At 46.7% G+C, this 18,302-nt stretch overlaps 1 protein-coding gene across 1 annotated transcript; it reads left to right on the top strand.

Moving 5' to 3' along the window:
- Nucleotides 1-1,133: 1,133 nt before the first annotated feature.
- PHLDA1 (pleckstrin homology like domain family A member 1) lies at nt 1,134-5,639 on the top strand. The gene is made up of 2 exons (XM_086884286.1): nt 1,134-1,801; nt 1,915-5,639. The coding sequence occupies exon 1, from the start codon at nt 1,329-1,331 to the stop codon at nt 1,794-1,796; it is 468 nt and encodes a 155-aa protein (XP_086740412.1). The 5' UTR covers nt 1,134-1,328; the 3' UTR covers nt 1,797-1,801; nt 1,915-5,639.
- Nucleotides 5,640-18,302: the final 12,663 nt, after the last annotated feature.

The raw sequence follows: 18,302 nt of genomic DNA on the forward strand, positions 1-18,302 counted from the left end.
TTTTTAAAATGTTATCAGATAAACTGCATTGAAGCTATCATTACTGTTGATTTTTTTCCTCTAATCTGTTACAACACAGCACATGCTGCAGCATGATTGTGTCCTAGCTGCCAAGATTGATGTGAGGAGGCCATGATAAATGTTTAAAACAGTGCTCTCAGACCTAGTATGAAACTTCTAGCATTCAGTTTACATTGGCTTTGTTGGCTAAATCCAGCTGTGTGGGATTTTGATTTACATGTAATACACCAGGGGATTAAGAATTAAATAGTTTCATATTAGCTTAGGTCACTTTACTTCTCTACTCAAATGTATTCAAAAGCTAACCTCGGGGGAGAATCCAAACAATAAGCAAATGTGTGGCAGCAAAGCAGAATGATAAAAACGCTCCTAGCTGTTTGCCAGTTTGGTTTTGTTTGGTTTTTTTCTGTTTTTTTTTCTTTTCCCTAATCTGCTTTTGCAATTTCCATGTACTAAGGTTCTACTGTTTCCTTAGGGAAGTGGTACTGATGTCTTTCTTTAGACATTACTCTAACTGCTGCAGAAAGTAAAGGTTTATTTTATATATACAGTCGAAGTTGCTTCTCCCCAGGCCAGCATAGGGATCAAGCTCTTGTAACAGGTTCTTTCAAGCTTTCTTTTGTTTAATGGAGCGATGATCTCTTAAATATCAGGTTTCCTTTGAAAACCGGCACCGTTTTACTGGGCATGAATCAAAAACACGCAGAAGACAGCCCCTTACGCTCTTGCCCAAGGAGGCAGGCTGAGGAAATACATTTCGACTAAATAGTGCGGGAACACCCCGAGGAAGGCAAAGGAGCGCTGTCGGGCATTTGCCGTGTCCTGGTGATATCTCCGTTAACAGCCTAGCGCCGGATAACTCCGGCGGGGAGCCCTTCCCTCCGCAGCCCTGGGCGAGGGGCGGGGAGCCGGGCCGGGCCCGCAGCCGCCGGGGAGCGCAGCCCCCGCCCCGCCCGGCTGCCGGCCCCGCCGCGCCTCCCGGCTCCGCTGCTCTCGGCGCTGGGCTTCCCCGCGGCCCGCGGGCGGGAGGAGCCGCTCTTTCCGCTGGGTGTCACCCTGGGCTGGGAGAGGCGCGTTCAAAAGCGGAGGGGAGGGAAAAGCCCGCCGACAACCCGGGCCGCCCGCACCGGCAGCGGCCGCCGCTCGCCACGCCGCGGTACGGGCGGCAGCCGCTCCGCTTCCTGCGGCCCGGGGCGCTCCCGGCCCTCCGCCTCGGAGCCGGAGCCCGGCGGACAGTGCTCGGCTGGTGCCGCCTGCGCCCCGAGCACAGCCCCTGCGGGCGGAGGCCGTCTAACCCCGCCAGAAGGATGCTGGAGAGCGGCTGCAAGGCGGTGAAGGAGGGCATGCTGGAGAAGAGGAGCGACGGGCTGCTGCAGCTCTGGAAGAAGAAGCGCTGTATCCTCACCGAGGAGGGGCTGCTCCTCATCCCCCCCAAGCACCCCCCGCAGCAGCAGCAGCAGCAGCAGCAGCAGCAGCCGGCTCCGCCGGCCGAGCCGACGGCCAAGATCAAGGAGCTTCACTTCTCCAACATGAAGACGGTGGACTGCGTGGAGCGGAAGGGCAAGTACGTGTACTTCACGGTGGTGATGGCCGAGGGGAAAGAGATCGACTTTCGGTGCGCCCAGGAGCAGGGCTGGAACGCGGCGATCACGCTGCAGATGGTGCAGTACAAGAACCGCCAGGCCATCCTGGCCGTGCGCTCCACCCGGCAGAAGCAGCAGCACCTGGCGGCTCCCCACGGGCCGCGCCTCCGCGGCGCCTCCAACTCCGCCTAGCGCAGGTACGGAGCCGGCACCGCGCCCGCAGCTCCGGCACCCGCGGGGCTGCCGGCCCCGGCCGCCGCCGCCGCCCCTGACGGGCTGCCTGCCCTCTGTGCTCTCTGTCTCACTGCAGGTTGCGTTCACGGAGCGCTTCGGAGAAGAGGGACAGAGCGCGTTCGTGGCGGACCTGCTCCTGGGGCTCAGAAACTGGGCAAACGCCGGAGGTGCAGGTAGAGCGGAGAGAAGCGGCTCAATAGCCTGAACCTCAGCCAGCTGCTGCTGCTGCTGCTGCTTTGCCGCCCTCGGTGCCGAGAAGCATTTCAAATCCATTATTTATGAACCTTGGAAAGGATCATTTGGTGCGATGGGACTTCTAGGAGACATGATGTACTGTAACTTTATTTTAATGTATTTTATTTTATTTATTAGGGTTGTTTTCTTTTGGTTTTGTTTTCCTCTTTATTTTTTTAAGGCTTATTTGCAAGACATTTCTGAATGTAGGCCGTATCAAAAAAGTAAAGGTAAAAACAATATGCATGTTAGCTCCCTAAAAGTACGGAAAAGTTCTGGGTATTTTGACTGTGTGCAATTTGACAAAAAAGTTTTTCATTTTTACCCAAAATACACTGAATTCCACGAGAATGGAAAATGTGATGTGTGTTTCAAAATTTGGCTGAAACCCATACTGCATATGAAACCTATTTTCTCTAATGAGTACAACAATTAAGAGTCTGGGGCTTAAATGATTTTTTTATTTTTATTTTTTATTTTTTAATATTAAACGTGGTGGAAGATGATAAATGATTCATGTTTGGCTATTCAAAAAAGCAATGCCGCTTGTCGTTCTGAGATTAAAACCAATCTGTTTAGTGTATGAGCGGAAGGAATCCGACCAACTTCTTTTGTGGTACAGGAATCGGAGTTGGATTCCAGCTGTCTTTGTGGTGTGCTTGCTCCTAGGCTGGTGGGCCAGAGCTGGGAAGTGTTCATGAATGTTTCTTAGCGTTCAGGATCAGGGCTCCCTCTGCACGCTCAGTTTTAAGTGATCTGAATTCTCAACTTGTGTTGCATTTTCATGGCATTTTTTAACGTCTTGCATTAAAGTAGTTCGTAGTTTAAAAATCCATTTTATGTATGTCTTAGTGTGCAAATGGATTATTTTGGTCACAGTTTTCATAAGCTGAAAGTTGCTCTCTAGCTGAGATGAACTAGATTAATTTTGGTGTTTAGCACTGTCAGATGTTGAGAGAGGCGTGCCATCTTGCCTCTAAAAACGTTGATGAAGCCATGAAGTTGGAAAACAAAGGGCTAATTGCACAGCTGGTGTGTGTTTCTGTGCCTCTTAAAAGTCAGTGGGAGTTTGGCTGCCGATGCTGGCGGGAGCGGGTCGGAGCTCGGAGCTCCTCGCCCAGCGCCGAGGGCAGAGTCGGGCGTGGGCGGTGAGCTTTCTAGGACAGGGCCCTTCTGACCATGGGTGCTGCTGCTGCCCAGGTTCTCTGGTTTAAATGAAATGGGGAGGCTGCAAGTGGGATAGAGCAATGTGGCCCATAATCTCTGGTCCAAGCTAAAAGTGTCAAAGCCATGGAGATATTTATTTTAGCTAGTGTGGTGAGGAACATGGCTTTTGGTCCCTTTGCAATTTACATTAATATAGACAAAATCTTTTAAAGCTACACATTCAAGGCTTTTCTTTCTGTGTAAATGAGGTAACGTGACATCAAGAGCCTTACATTCTCGGTGCAGGCTTATTTCTGTAAGTGTTTAAAGCAAAAAGCTGGTGTGTTACTCAAAGGAAGATTTTAGAATTCACTACTGTAAACGGTGTTGGTCTCTTCCTCTGCACTCCAAGATGAAGCTCAGTCCTGTAAGGAGTAAGCTGAGGTGTGTGTTAGCCCTTGGCTTTTGTTCCTTCCCCCAGGTGTCAGGGTCACATACCTAGATGAGCAAAATCCATGTCATGGTGCGGAATCAAAGCCCTGACGATCCTGTGTAGTTACTCCTGAGCGCTGCTTCTCGACCTGGCCCTTGACAAGGCTGTGTGATGAACTTGGGGTGGTAGATTACAGCTGTCCTAACAAAGTCATTATTTTGCGATTAATTGAAATGCAAGGTGCCCCGCATCTTCTAGGATTAGGTTCGCTGGCTTGGCAATCGTAATACTCAGTTTCCACGTCTCTGTACATCTGCCATTATCATTCTGCTAACGCTTGGATGTTAGAGCTGCAAGGGGATTCTCTAATGAGCTAGTCAAAGACTCACAAAATAGACTGTAATTTGTAATTTGGCTCCACTATTTGGAGTGATTAATTACAGTTTACTGAGAAACTAATCCACCTTTTCAGGTATACAGACGTATTGCTGATCTCACCTACTAAAACGCATTTTAGCCTAGTCAAGGATAAATGTAACTGATGAGAATTAATTCCTGTTTGATCAGAGACACGTTTCCCTGAAAGAGGCAGTTATTCTTGACCTCAGTGAATGCAAGCCTCTGAAAGCTACAAGTCTGTGGATGTAGTCTAAAGCTGAACTTTTACTGTTCTTCTGTAAGTACTTTTACATTGAAAGCTAAAGATGACAATTTTAGTGAGAAAATTGACTTGAAAGTATGAAGAAATTACTTTCTTTTTGAATTTGCTGTTTCTTTTCACTGATTCAAGGTCAATACCCCACTTTCATGTTTCTTGCTTTAAGTTGGTCTGAAGGATGATCTGGAAGTCTTTTGGACTGATGTAGTTCAACAAACTTTTGTTGCTTGTCATTGCCTACTGTGTTACCTGTTTAAAAATTTTGGTGTCAGCCATCCTCCTAGTGTGAGAAGTGGTCACATCACAAAATATACCTTGACACCTCCAGCCTGAGTGAGTGGGATGAGTGTAAGGATCAAACTTTTTCCTTGTGTCTCTGAACTGTCTCTTGGAAACTGAATGGGAACAAATTGGCTGGGGTCCCCTGGGGACAGTCGGACTGTGGTGCTCATGCCCTGTCAGTATAAATAAAGCTAAATTGCCTGATGGGGACAGTCTGACAGCTTTCTCACGCTCTGAATTCCACAGCGTGTGGTGTTCTTCGAGTTTTGGGTTTGTTTGGGTTTTTGTTGTTGTTTTTTTTTCCTTGACTGATAGTAATTTTGGACCAAGAAATCATTCGATGTTATAAAAGGTACTTCTGGGTTTTTTTTTTTCATTTTGCCCCTCTATGACTGCATAGTCTTTGTTTGAATGTCTGGATTTAATACTGTCTGTTACTGCCTTGTAAGCAATGGCTATGAAAATAGGTTCAGCACATCGTGTTCCATCTTATTGGAGCTTTGCAAGTAAATAAATCAAGTTATCCTTCCTCTTCCAAAAAAAAGAAAAAGAAATCTTACAGCACATGGCTGAAATAAGCTCATTAAACAAAAAACACACATGGCAAATGTTTGGTATAGATAGAGAAAGTGGGGTCACTCTGTCCATAAACAAGTCAAAATTACTTGTAATAATTAAAAAAAAAAAAAAAAAAGTAATCAAGGGGCAGATTCAGCAAGAAAATCCAAGCTGTGTTGACCAAGACAATTCAATTTAAGAACTGGGGGGAAAAGGAAGATCAAGTGATGTTGTTTCTGTGACATCCTGAAGTAATTCCTTTTTTTTAAGGTTCATGATATTCAAATGCCAGCTTCTGAATTATAGCTGCAGTGATGTACGAAATGTTTTCTAGCATATCCTCTTGTGAGCAGAAATACCAGTGTCGTCAAAAAAAATTTGTGTGTAAATATGACTCATAAATGATTTCTGAGAGATGTGATTTATTTTTCATATTTTTCAAGATACATTCCATTTCAAATAAAGAGGTATCTATTGAAAGAGCTCTCAATATGTTGGAAGAATGGTTGTTTGGTGAGCTATTTGTGATGATTAAAGCCTGGTGTAAGCTTTTCCAAGATCTTAAGCTCAGTCTAAGTGCCTAAGAGAAACACTTTGAACCTGGCTACATACTCTCTGAAGACCCACTCAGATGCTCCAATTAATCTTTAAATATATAGCACAATTATGAGGCTCATTAGACATTAGGAATCTAAACTGAAGAATTTCATATGCCTTGTTTCTCTTTTTCATATATCTTGAACACTGTGACTGAATTTCAAGTAACCTGAAATTAATCCGGGAAAAACCACTTCCATAACACTGGCATAAACTCAGACCTGTTCTTTTCTAGCTTCATGGGAAAAGAAATGAGGTATGACAAGAAAAATGTGCTGCTTTGGGCTCTCCGTGGAGCTGCATCTGCTCAGATGCCTCAAACTCCCCTGATATGTATTTGTATTGCATTTTCAAGCATCTCCTGAGGGTGTATTACTTTCAGTGACACGGTGTGCATTGACCTAGACATGTTGGTGCTGTTTGCCTTCACTGGGGAGGTGTCAGTAATCTCTTCCAGAAGAAGGCTTTTGCTGTAACAAATACAAGTTGTCTTTTCAATAGTAAACACCCAAAATACAGGCATTTGAACTTAATATTGATACACAAATTATTGCTTAAAGATCTTATCTCTCAGCAGCCTTGAAAAGTCAGTTACGCATCTCTAAATTTATTGTCTATTCAAGGACCCACTGTTACTTACAGCTGTTAGAGGTACCCCTTGTAAGCTTTTAATAACAGTCATAAGTGTCTCTGTAAGGACATAAATATAGTAAAACAGGAGTTCTATAATTTGTGGTTGTTTCTGCTCCAGCATCAATGGTGATATCTTTACAAAAGTGCATCAATTCATGCTTCTCTGCTTTAACTTTTGAGTAAGAGGATGTGAAATAAGACTGCTTGCATTATTTATGGTACATATGAAACAGTTCTAGAAATAGGACAAATATTTTCCTGTTTTCCTAATGGGGAATATTGTCTTACTAGTGTTTTCTCTTAAGTTTTCTCTCATCTGAAGTACAATGTGGGGTACAGAGAGAAAATCAAAGTTCATTGAAATCAACCAGAATTTTTCCAGACTGGGACAGATGTTGACCTTTTTCACAAAAGGTGGCTGCTTCTCTTTTGATTTAGAAAACCCAGGAATGAAACCCCAGAAGCAAGACCTTTGCCTGTGATCTGTGTCAGTATTGATGGTGTGTGATTAGGATAACACTGACATTCTGGCCTTTCATATTTCCCAATTAAATGACGGGGAAAGGAAGATTGTTGTAGTGCATCTAGAAATCTTGGTTCCTCCCAAGGGTAAAACTCACCTCTGGTTTGTGTAATGTTAGCTCCTACCTGAAAACCTTCTTTCCCTCCCCCCCCTTCCCATTGGCTGTGACCTCCCTGCATCCCCTAATCACCCCTGCCCCCTGGTATAAGAGATAAGATCCAGAGCATTTCGCTCTCTCTTGCCCCGGATGGACGACAGATAATAAACCCGGGATTATTCCAGCAAGTTTGAGCCTCCTGTGTCTAGATACTTTGAGTCCGTGTTGTATCCACTCCAGGACCCCCTCCGCCGCCTGTGCCCAGAGACGAGCAGGCTCCACGGGGGGTGGGACAGAGGGGTCCCATCGGGGAGCCGGATAGCAACAGAGTGGCGCCCAACGTGGGGCTGAACAAGCCCACGTTAAAGGCTTATCGGAGCCAGGGTGAGCCGTTCTTTCGAGACTTTGGATGCAGTTAAAAAAAATACAGCAAAAAAAGTTTCCGAAAAGGAGTCGAAAATCCTCCAGCACCAGAGGACCGATTCCAGGGCAACAAGTATCCTTCCACTGCCAGAAAACGACAGAAAAAGGTAAGATTGAACTCGGACACCGGGCTGGGAGGGGTGGAGAGTGAAACAGACCCCGGGGGACTGTGTTCCGTGTAACTCCTTCCCAGCAGCAGCAGACCCGAGCGTGTGGGGTTCCCCCAGCCGTGGGCAGAGACGGAGCGGGGGTGGGAGAGGGAATTCTCCCTGCTGCTTGTACAGTGTGAGTTTAATTGTAATCCTTTTGGTGCAACCTTGTTTTCTGTGGTAGGGAAAATAGACAGATTGTGTGCAGAGCTGCTGTGACCTCCAAAAATGGGATCCCGGCTATGCACACAAGAAAGGAGTCATACACAACAAATACAGAATTTTTTAAAAACCACAAATGTAAAAATTTCAAAACATAAGATAAAACAGTTTGTATCATATTTGACTCAGCAAAGTAAACAGATCGAATTGTTGAAATTAAATTCAGTAACTGCCTGGGATGAAATTGGAAATTTATTAACCTTAAAAATAGAAAGAGGAGATAAATCGGCCCTGAAATTCCTCCCAGTTTTTCTTTTAATTCGAAAAGAATTAGTTAACAGAGAAATAAAAACAGAAGACAAACAAGCACCACAGTATCCACCTAATTTTCCTAACTTTTCCCCCAAAACCTCTGTTCCCCCAATAGAAAAGATACCCGAGACAAACAATACAAGTTCTAGTCCAGTGTGTCTCTCTCAGTCACCCAGTCCTGCCTCACAAGCCATCAAGGCTCCCTCCCTATACCCTGTCAGTGTTACAGAAAATGTATCTTTCTATCCCCACATGGCTGAGAGCCAAGATGGCGCCGGCCACGTGTTACCCGGCCACATGGTGAATCCCCCTGTGTATCCCCTTTCTCCTACCCATAATCCCCCCCAGCCCTGCCTGGCCCCACCCTATGACCCTGTCCCCCGAGGCTGTAACCCTATTCCCTGTTCCTCCGGCCCCTGTCCCGTGGGGAGGGGGGGCGGGGAGGGAGAGAGTTACACCCCTTGCTCCTGCAGAGGGTCAGGGAGAAGGGTGTCCCGGCTCTGCCCCCCGATGGGGGGGTGCCAGCCTCCCGGGCCTGGCATGGAGTGGGGGGAGACCCCGAGACCCGACATGGGCGGGGGTGGAACCCCGAGGCCCGGTGTGGCGGGGGGTGGGACCCCGAGACCCGGCATGGCAGGGGGGGAGACCCCGAGACCCGGCATGGGTGGGGGGGAGACCCCGAAACCCGGCATGGGGGGGGGTGGAGCCCCGAGGCCCGGTGTGGGGGGGGGTGGGACCCCGAGACCCAGCATGGGGGGGGGTGGAACCCCGAGGCCCGGCGTGGGGGGGAGCGCCCCCCTGCCCGGCTCCTGCGGGGGTGGGGCTGGGGGCGGGGCCGAGTGGGGGCTGAGGGGCGGGGCCCCGCCCAGTTCCCACGGTCCGGGGGGCGGGGCCGAGACCGAGCAGGGAGGTGAGGTTGCCTCACCACATTCCAAAGGCGGGTGTGGTTGTGCTGCTGCAAATTGCCCTGATGGCCCCGGGGGACGCCCCGGGGGATGGAGGGGTGGAACCTCACAGCCTGCTCCCAGTGTGGAGCCACATGGTGCCCCTGGGGGATGGGGGAATACGGGCTTCCCCGATGTCCGAGCAGGACAAGCCTCTCCCCCCTCCCAGGTCAATACAACTGGGGATGGAAAACAAAATGGTTTTAACTCAGCCTTTTTCCCTACTGCTGCTCCGGTGACCTTTATTGGAGCAAGACCTCAAAACCGTACTTACAAACCGTTTTCATATCAAGACAAAAAAGAAATTTGCAAAGTACAAAGAGAATTTGGCCGTAATAGTGAAATATTTAAAAGCATTGTTAAAACAACATTAACCTCAAATGATTTAGTTCCTACAGATATTAAAGATCTTTTTAAGTGTTTGCTTACACCATCTGAATTTGAATTATGGGAAAACACATGGAAGCGGTTTCTAAAAAACATACTGGTGGAGTTATTAAAAACTAATCCCCAATATGTAGATTTATTAAATAATCGTGTTACTTTAGAGCATTTATGTGGTGAAGGAGTATGGGAAAAACCTGAAGACCAAACTAGGGCATTGCCAAAAGCTGTGATAGATAAAATCACTACAGCTGCAGAAAAGGCTTTCACACAGCTACCTACAGCTGACACTAAGGGCAGTTATATTAATGTAAAACAAATGCCCTCAGAAGGATTCCTGCAATTCTTAGACCGATTAAGAGAACAAGTCTCCCGTCAGGTAGAAGACCCTGTGGTACAGACAGAGTTAGTCAAGGAACTTGCTCAGAGAAATGCTAATGAATCTTGCCGTAGAATTATTTTAGGTTTGCCTGTGGATCCCCCTCCGACCCTGGCACAGATGTCAGCAGCCTGTGCAAGGAAAGCAGAGATGTTTTCGCAGGAAAAGAGACCTCCCTGGACCACCCCAAGACCTGTTGCTGCAGTTTCATCTGAGACAAAGAATGAACAGATGACATCTAACCAGCAACAGCGAATTTGTTTTTATTGCAGAAAACTGGGACACTTTGCTAAAAACTGTCCTTTAAAACAACAGAAACACATGGATACCAGCTTGCCAAAAAACTTACATCACAGCGCTTATCCACTCAGCGTGCAGACATAAATGAAGTGGAAACAAATCTCTGTCCTTTAATAAAAAGGGGGAAGGGGGGTGAAAAACTGCAAAAATATAATTGTGAAAAATGTTTGGCTAATAAGGTCTGGCAACCGCAAAAGCGATTCAGACTTGTAACTTCTAAAGCTTTTTGTTTCAGATCTGATCGATGGACAGTTGTTGGAGTAGATTTGCAGGATAGTTCACAAGACCTGGCTGGACTGGATAGTAGGTATTTTGTTATTGGAGACACAGCACACACACCAATAGAGATTGAGGTGGCTCCCATGACAATCATGGGAGACCTAACACACCTCACTCTCTTAGCTAGGTGCCCCCAAACACCTTTCTATATAGACAAAGGGCAGGTAATAGCCCAGGTAATCCCTGTTCCAACAGAAGTCCCAGTAGATGACAAAACACCAGGAGTCTACTGGGCAGAAGTAGTGAGTGAAAACAAGCCAATTATAGGATGCAATTTAACACATAAATCAGAACATCTCCATGTAGAAGGGTTAATTGACACTGGGGCAGATGTGACCATCATACCGGAAAAGATGTGGCCATCACACTGGGAACTACAACCAGTGGCAGGAAAAATACAAGGTGTTGGAGGGATGAAACTGGCAAAAATTGCTAGAGATATCGTCCAGATCGAAGGTCCGGATGGTAGGATTGCTAGTGTCCGACCTTTTGTAATTGACTACAAGTGCCCCCTGTGGGGGAGAGATACCATGTTGCAGTGGGGGGTAAAACTCACTATTCCTGAGACACCTCAGGATTTTTAATAGAGGCCACTGTACAGCGTCCTGTCCAAAAATTATCTTGGCTAAATAATGATCCAATTTGGGTGAACCAGTGGCCTCTCAGCAAACAAAAACTTGGGGCGCTAGAAAAATTAGTGGAAGAAGAATTGGCTAAGGGACACATAGTAGAAACAACCAGCCCTTGGAATTCCCCGGTGTTTGTAATAAAAAAGCCAGGGAAAGACAAATGGCGTCTCCTTCAAGATTTAAGAGAAATAAACAAAAAAATACAAAACATGGGATCTCTCCAACCAGGAATGCCCTCCCCAACCATGCTACCACAAGATTGGCTACTAGCAGTACTGGATATTAAAGATTGCTTTTTTCAAATTCCCCTGCATCCAGAGGATGCACCAAGGTTTGCCTTTTCCATTCCTACCATTAACAGGGAAGCCCCAATGAAACGGTACCACTGGACAGTTCTACCTCAGGGGATGAAAGCCAGCCCCTTCATCTGCCAGTGGTATGTGGGGTCATTGCTGTCCTCAGTGCGTGCTGAAAAGAGAGAGGCTATCATTTTGCATTATATGGACGATATTTTAATATGCTGTCCCAATAACAACATACTGAAAGAGACCCTTGACCTAGTGGTTAAAGTTTTAACCTCTGCTGGATTCCAATTGCAGGAAGACAAAGTTCAGAGGATGCCACCTTGGAAATATCTGGGCCTGCAAATTACAGCACGGACTGTTGTTCCACAAAAATTGGAAATTATTGGTAATCCTAAAACTCTAGCAGATCTTCATTCTCTATGCGGGTCACTAAACTGGGTCAGACCCTGGCTAGGTCTCACCAATGAAGACCTGGGCCCCCTACTCAATTTATTAAAAGGGGAGAGAGAGTTACTGTCTCCCAGAGTGCTAACTCCAGAAGCAAAAACTGTAATTGAAAAGGCACAAAAGGCCTTGACAGAAAGACAGGCACACCGCTTCAAACCTGAGCTGCCTTTCAAATTTATTGTCCTGGGAAAATTGCCACACCTACATGGGTTAATATTCCAATGGGCTGAAGGGCAGAGAGACCCACTCTTAATAATAGAATGGGTCTTCCTCTCCCATCAAAGACCCAAGACTATCACCAAGCCACAAGAGCTGATGGCTCAGCTGATTCAAAAGGCCAGGGTAAGGCTGCGGGAACTGGCAGGTTGTGACTTTATGTGTATTCACCTCCCAGTCAGGCTCTCTGGAGAAGGGAAAAACTCCCCTGAGAGACTGACCAAAGAGATGTTTGAGCATCTGCTGCAGAGCAATGCTAACCTCCAGTTAGCTCTGGACAGCTATAGTGGGCAAATTTCAGTTCATGCACCATCACACAAATTGTTTCATGAGGAATTCCATCTCATTCCTCGTGAGAAAAGGAGCCGGAGGCCACTCAAAGCTCTCACAGTGTTCACTGATGCATCTGGGACATCTCACAAGTCGGTGATGACTTGGAGAAATCCACAGACTCAGCTTTGGGAAGCTGATGTTGAGTTTGTAGAGGGGTCACCCCAGATAGCTGAACTAGCTGCGGTCGTGAGAGCCTTTGAAAAATTTTCAGAACCGATTAATTTAGTTACTGACTCAGCCTACGTAGCAGGAGTGGTGTCCAGAGCGGAACAGGCAGTTCTCAAGGACATTGAGAACGAACATCTCTTTAGATTGCTTTCAAAACTGATTTACTTAGTCTCGAATAGAGAACAACCTTTCTATGTGATGCACATAAGATCGCACACCCCATTGCCAGGTGAAATCGCTGAGGGGAACCGGAAGGCTGATTCCCTTGCTGCCCCAGCCGAAAAGGTATGTCTCCCTGATGTGTTTCAGCAGGCAAAAATAAGTCACCAGCAATATCATCAAAATGTGCCAGGATTGATTCGTCAGTTCCAGCTGACACGGAATCAGGCCAAAGCCATCGTGGCTACCTGTCCCAATTGTCAGCTCCAGGCAGTGCCATCATTAGGCATCGGAGTTAATCCCAGAGGCCTTAAGAGCTGTGAAGTGTGGCAAACAGATATCACTCACATTCCCAGTTTTGGTCGCCTGAAGTATGTACATGTGAGTATTGATACATACTCAGGAGCGGTGTATGCCTCTGCTCATGCAGGAGAAAAGTCTGTGCATGCTAAACAACACTTAGTACAGGCCTTTTCTGTATTGGGAATCCCTAAAGAAATTAAAACAGATAATGGCCCAGCGTATAAATCCAAGGAGTTCCTGGAATTTGTCCAGCAGTGGGGAGTGGAACATAAAACTGGCATCCCCCACTCCCCCACAGGTCAGGCTGTAATCGAGCGTACGCACCAGACGCTCAAACAAGTCCTAGCCAGGCAAGGTAGCGAAGCAGTGTGGATGTCTCCCCAACAGAAACTCTGTAAAGCTCTGTTTACTATTAATTTCCTAAACTGCTCATTTGAAAACATGAATCCTCCTGTAACTCGGCATTTTAACAGTGGTGATCAGTTTAAATTGTCACAGCATCCACCGGTATTAATCAGGGACCCTGAAACTTGGCAAACCAAGGGTCCCTATGAACTTGTCACCTGGGGGCGTGGCTACGCGTGTGTATCCACCCCTTCAGGCCCCCGATGGATTCCTCAGAAATGGGTAAAACCTTTTATTCCTAAGAATCCAGCACCAGCAAGAAGAGAAGAGAAGCAAGTGGCTGTCGCTTCCAAGAGAAGACGCCGCTGAAGAGAGCAAGAAGAAACCTCCCTAGCCCCTGACCTGCATACTTTGGCTGCGAATATTTTTTATAAAAAAAAAAAAATTTCTGTTTCCCTTTTTTGAAATAACCTACCTCTTACTCAAATCCATGTTTCTCATTTTTGTATAACAGAAAAGGGTGAGGTGTTGTAGTGCATCTAGAAATCTTGGTTCCTCCCAAGGGTAAAACTCACCTCTGGTTTGTGTAATGTTAGCTCCTACCTGAAAACCTTCTTTCCCTCCCCCCCCTTCCCATTGGCTGTGACCTCCCTGCATCCCCTAATCACCCCTGCCCCCTGGTATAAGAGATAAGATCCAGAGCATTTCGCTCTCTCTTGCCCCGGATGGACGACAGATAATAAACCCGGGATTATTCCAGCAAGTTTGAGCCTCCTGTGTCTAGATACTTTGAGTCCGTGTTGTATCCACTCCAGGACCCCCTCCGCCGCCTGTGCCCAGAGACGAGCAGGCTCCACGGGGGGTGGGACAGAGGGGTCCCATCGGGGAGCCGGATAGCAACAGAGGAAGATGAAATAATTCCTATGTGTTTTGAGCAAAACAAAAGAAGACCAGTCTAAATGTGTGTGTGTCCCCCTTCCCACAAATGAAATCTAGACCAGAATGAAATTTCACTGAATTCACAACACAGCTGAAACTGGACTATCTTCTTTGTGGTTGAACCCAAACCAGAATTAAATAGAAGTCTTTACTCCTCTGACTGTTTGTTTCTAGCAGGAACATCTCAGTCCTTTTTAGGAAGTGCCAAATTACTTTCCACACCTATCCATATTTTTTTTTTAATAAAATCAACCATTGTAAAGACTTTCAACTTAAGTCTTTTATAAATTTAAAATAAGCTTTAAAGAAAAAAAAAAATGTTATGAACAGTACCATGGGTGTTTATGTTTTTTTCTGTCTTTCCAGTGTGGGGTTTTTGATGTGTAAGGTAAGGACCCTGGCACACACTTTCACACAGTGTTGCTCTGTGCCTTCTGTGCTGAAGATGAGCTGAGCTTTGGGCCTGCTAAGTGCTGAACATCCTCAAGGTGTCCTGGTACCCAAAGGACCTGGGAGCTGCTTGGGACCTCAGCATGGGGCTCAATTACTTGTGGAGTCTTGGCTTAATGGTACACACTGAATTTATGAGGAAAGGGACACATCAGCTCCTGCATGAAGCACTGGGAAGAGAGGCTGTACTGCCAGCTGGCATCTGCATGAGGCTTCTGCTCTGCCTCAACAGCCTGGTTGGGCTGCAGCACCTACAAGTTTTCCTTAGGAGACTTGTAGAAAAAGCCAGAGGTGAGGTTTCTGTGTGTTTGGGGTTTTTTTGGTTTTGTTTGGGCTTTTAGAAAAACATTAAGGCAGAGATATGTATCCCAGTACAGACTCATCTTGAGAACTTTAAATTATCGACTTTTAAAGCCTTTCCTTGTCTTCTCCTAGATGTCTCTGGCTATGCCAGCCACCAGTGCAGGGGAAATGATTGTTCAAATGGGGTTTTGATTTACCTTTTGTGTTGTACTGTGCTATGACCACAGTGGATTTCACATAAACACAATTTCTAATGACCCTGCTTCCTAATCTTTGCCCTGCAATGGTTGTGAACAGCCGTAGTAGATTAACTGAACCAGTAAATATGTATAGAATGACTAACCATTACAATGAAGCATACAGCCCTTTGTGGTCAGCAGAATATTTTAATTTTCCCCATATTTTGTAAGACTTCCAGTGAGATGAAGAAATCACTGCTTTTGTTTTTAAGATCTTCTCTGTGTTTTGTAAATATTTCTGATATTTATGACTGTACATATGGCTTCGATTGTAACTCACAGGAGGCTCAAGAGCTGGGTTATATTCCATCTAGGAGGAGATTATTTCATTTTTGGTATTTTTTGTTGGGTTTTGAGGCTCAGCCTTTGGGATCTTTTGCACCTACCGCCATTTACAAAGGTAAAAGCATTGCAGTGAACCTGCAGCTCAGAGAACACATGCAGCCTGTTCTTGGGTTGGATGCCAGAGCCAAGGTCCTTTGAGGGAAATGCTCTCCATGTTGCTGTGTGCTTTGGACCTGGGCCTGGGATGATAATTCCCTGTACCAGCGATAGCACCTCTCTGCAAGGCTCTCAGCCCACTTGGATATCATATCTCTGTTTTGGAGGAGAGGAAACTCGGGACCGGAGAGCCCATGCTGCCTGCCCAAGGTCATGCCTTGGGAGCCAGAGAGCAGTGTTCCATCCATAGCCAGGGTCCCTGGCCCTGGTGGAGAAGTGCTGCCTCTTACAGCAGAGCCTGATTCATTTTCTGTGCCTGGTGGAGACCTTCCTTACAGCCACCTGCACGTGCAGTGTCCAATCCCCCTGCCAGTGCCACGGCTCCTTGGATGGAGAGCTAAAATGAGCTACTGCCTTGCCATTTAGGTTCCAGCCTTAAAGATTCGTCATGTTGCAGTTACTTGCTTCTTGGAGACAAGAGCAAGGCAGAAACACTTAGGCTTCACTTGGGATTTAGCAGTGTCTTGGATGACTTCAGATTATTAAATCAGCTTCTGGCTATTCCCAGCACTAGGCATTGTGCAAACAGCATACTAGGAACGAAGGGATCTGTGAATTGTTCCCTATTTCCTGAGTGATTAAGCTCTTCTATTTACTGTGGATTACAAGGACAAAGAGAGGCTATCAGCCCCATAATAACTTGAAAGGACTCTGTAGATATGAATCCAGTGTTAATGCAGCTTTTCCAGCCTGATACCTGCTTTGGCTAAAACACACAAAGGAAAATAAAGGGAAGGGGGGATGATAAGTTTCTGCTCTCTACTATTCTGCTGTCATTTAACCATTTCACTCTGAAACAAGGAGCTTTCAGAGAAGTCCTTTTAGTCAGAGAGACTTACCCCAATCTTGTTTTTCTAGCAGAAAAAACCAAAACTGGCTGGTGGATAAAGCCGTAGTAGCCAACTCACTTACCTTAACTTGCTGCTGGAGCGTGATGGGGCTGTGTCTATCTATCTTTGTGGGCTTTCACAACAGCTCCTTCAACCATCTGTGGAGCTGAAAACTCCATGTCCTTTCCTGTGCCAGCACCTACTGCAATATACAGATGACTTTGCTTAGGGGCTTTTCTTGTACACAGATGAACACATGAAATATTACTGTTCTTTTCAAAGTCAGCTTTGAACTGGAGAATTTTCTTTATTGTTTTTTTTCAGGGGCTGCTGCTACTCGCAGCCAGTCATAGAGCTGTGCCTCCAGCTGAGTTAAATGTGTACTGGCTGCTTTTTTCATTTTTATCACAGATTGTTAATATTTCCTGTTCCACTAAGCCACGTTTCTCTGGTACTCTTTCCTAGTGCTTGGCTCCTAAACAAAGTCACAGCTCTTGTCACAAGGCAGTGGGCTGCATACTTATCCTTTATGTGAGTGATGACTGAAGGCTCAGCAGTAGGGAAGTAACGCTGACAGCTCTGCTCCAGGACAGCAGATTGTCAGCATTCCTCACCAGGGCACCCAGCTGGCCTGGGAAAAGGCTGCTGTTTTGGGGGTGGGGGTTGGGCCTCTAAAATAAACTGACTGTCCTTCCAGAATGGAGGAAGATGGAGAGGGATGGTTGGATGGCCTCTTTCTGCTCAGAGGGAGAGTCAGACCTATGCAGAACCCCGTGATTCTGCAGGTACGAGCTGAGTTGTTGGGCGCAAAGAGAGAGCGAGCGGTATCTGATGGTTGAGATGGCACTAAGACATCGTAACACAGTGATAATTATGAACAATTTGCCATTTCCCCCTTCCACCTCCCCTCCTCATTAAGAGAAAAGCATAGCTTGTGTAAGTCGAGAGGATGACAGGTGGGCCTGTTCTTGTGCCGAAGATTTAGCCCGGAAAGTTGAGAGCAGCAGCTGCAAAGGAGCACTTTGCTTCTGCTGCCGCGGGGAAGCTGCTACAATCACTCCCAAGCAATTTGGAAAGTGTTTTCCTGAGGGCTTGAGAAGCTTGCAGTCCTGGCCCACAGCTGGCTAGAGTTGTGAAATTGCAGCCATGGGGCAATCAGCTGCCTGCCACCCTCACCGTCACCCTTAGTCATCGGGGAGAGGCTCCCCAGACAGGAGCTGCCTCCCGGAGCGACTCGGGGCCAGGTGCCTGGGCCCTGGGCTCACCTCTGTCCTGCCAGCTACATCTGGCCAGAGAAGTCATCCTGGGCCACACTCACTCCAAAGGCTTCTGCCCCACGCAGGAGAAACAAGCTTTGTCATAAATGACATTGGAGGCACTCACTAGCCCCCCTGGGCTATGTCACTGGCCTGGGCAAGGCCACTGCCTTGCTGTCAGCTCCACCAGTGCTGCCATGCCTCACCGGGGTTCTGTGAGCTCTAACACTGCAATGAGCAGCTGAATGAGGTCTGAAATCTTCACAGAACACCTTTAACCCTGCAGTTCTGCTGATAATAAGCTCAGAAACAGCTCCAGTGGCGTGTCTTGAATTGGGCTGGGGGAAATTGGTGCTCTGAGCTGAAGGTGTGAGTTAAACATACCTTGAGGACATACCTCTCCTAGCTCAGGGGGCTGGGGCTATTCATCCCAGGGCTGGGACTGTAGCATCCATGCTTGGTGGCACCTCCACTTGCAGGGTTGAGGTCTTCCTATTTTTTCTATAATTCTGCTGGTCTCAGCCATAGAGCCATCTGCCAAAGGGTAT

Source organism: Cyanistes caeruleus, chromosome 4 (genome assembly GCF_971803275.1).
Source record: "Cyanistes caeruleus chromosome 4, bCyaCae1.hap1.1, whole genome shotgun sequence".
Lineage (NCBI taxonomy): Eukaryota > Metazoa > Chordata > Aves > Passeriformes > Paridae > Cyanistes > Cyanistes caeruleus.

Coding starts and splice junctions, on each gene's coding strand:
- PHLDA1 (XM_086884286.1), top strand. CDS start 1,329: ATGCTGGAGAGCGGCTGCAAGGCGGTGAAGGAGGGCATGCTGGAGAAG.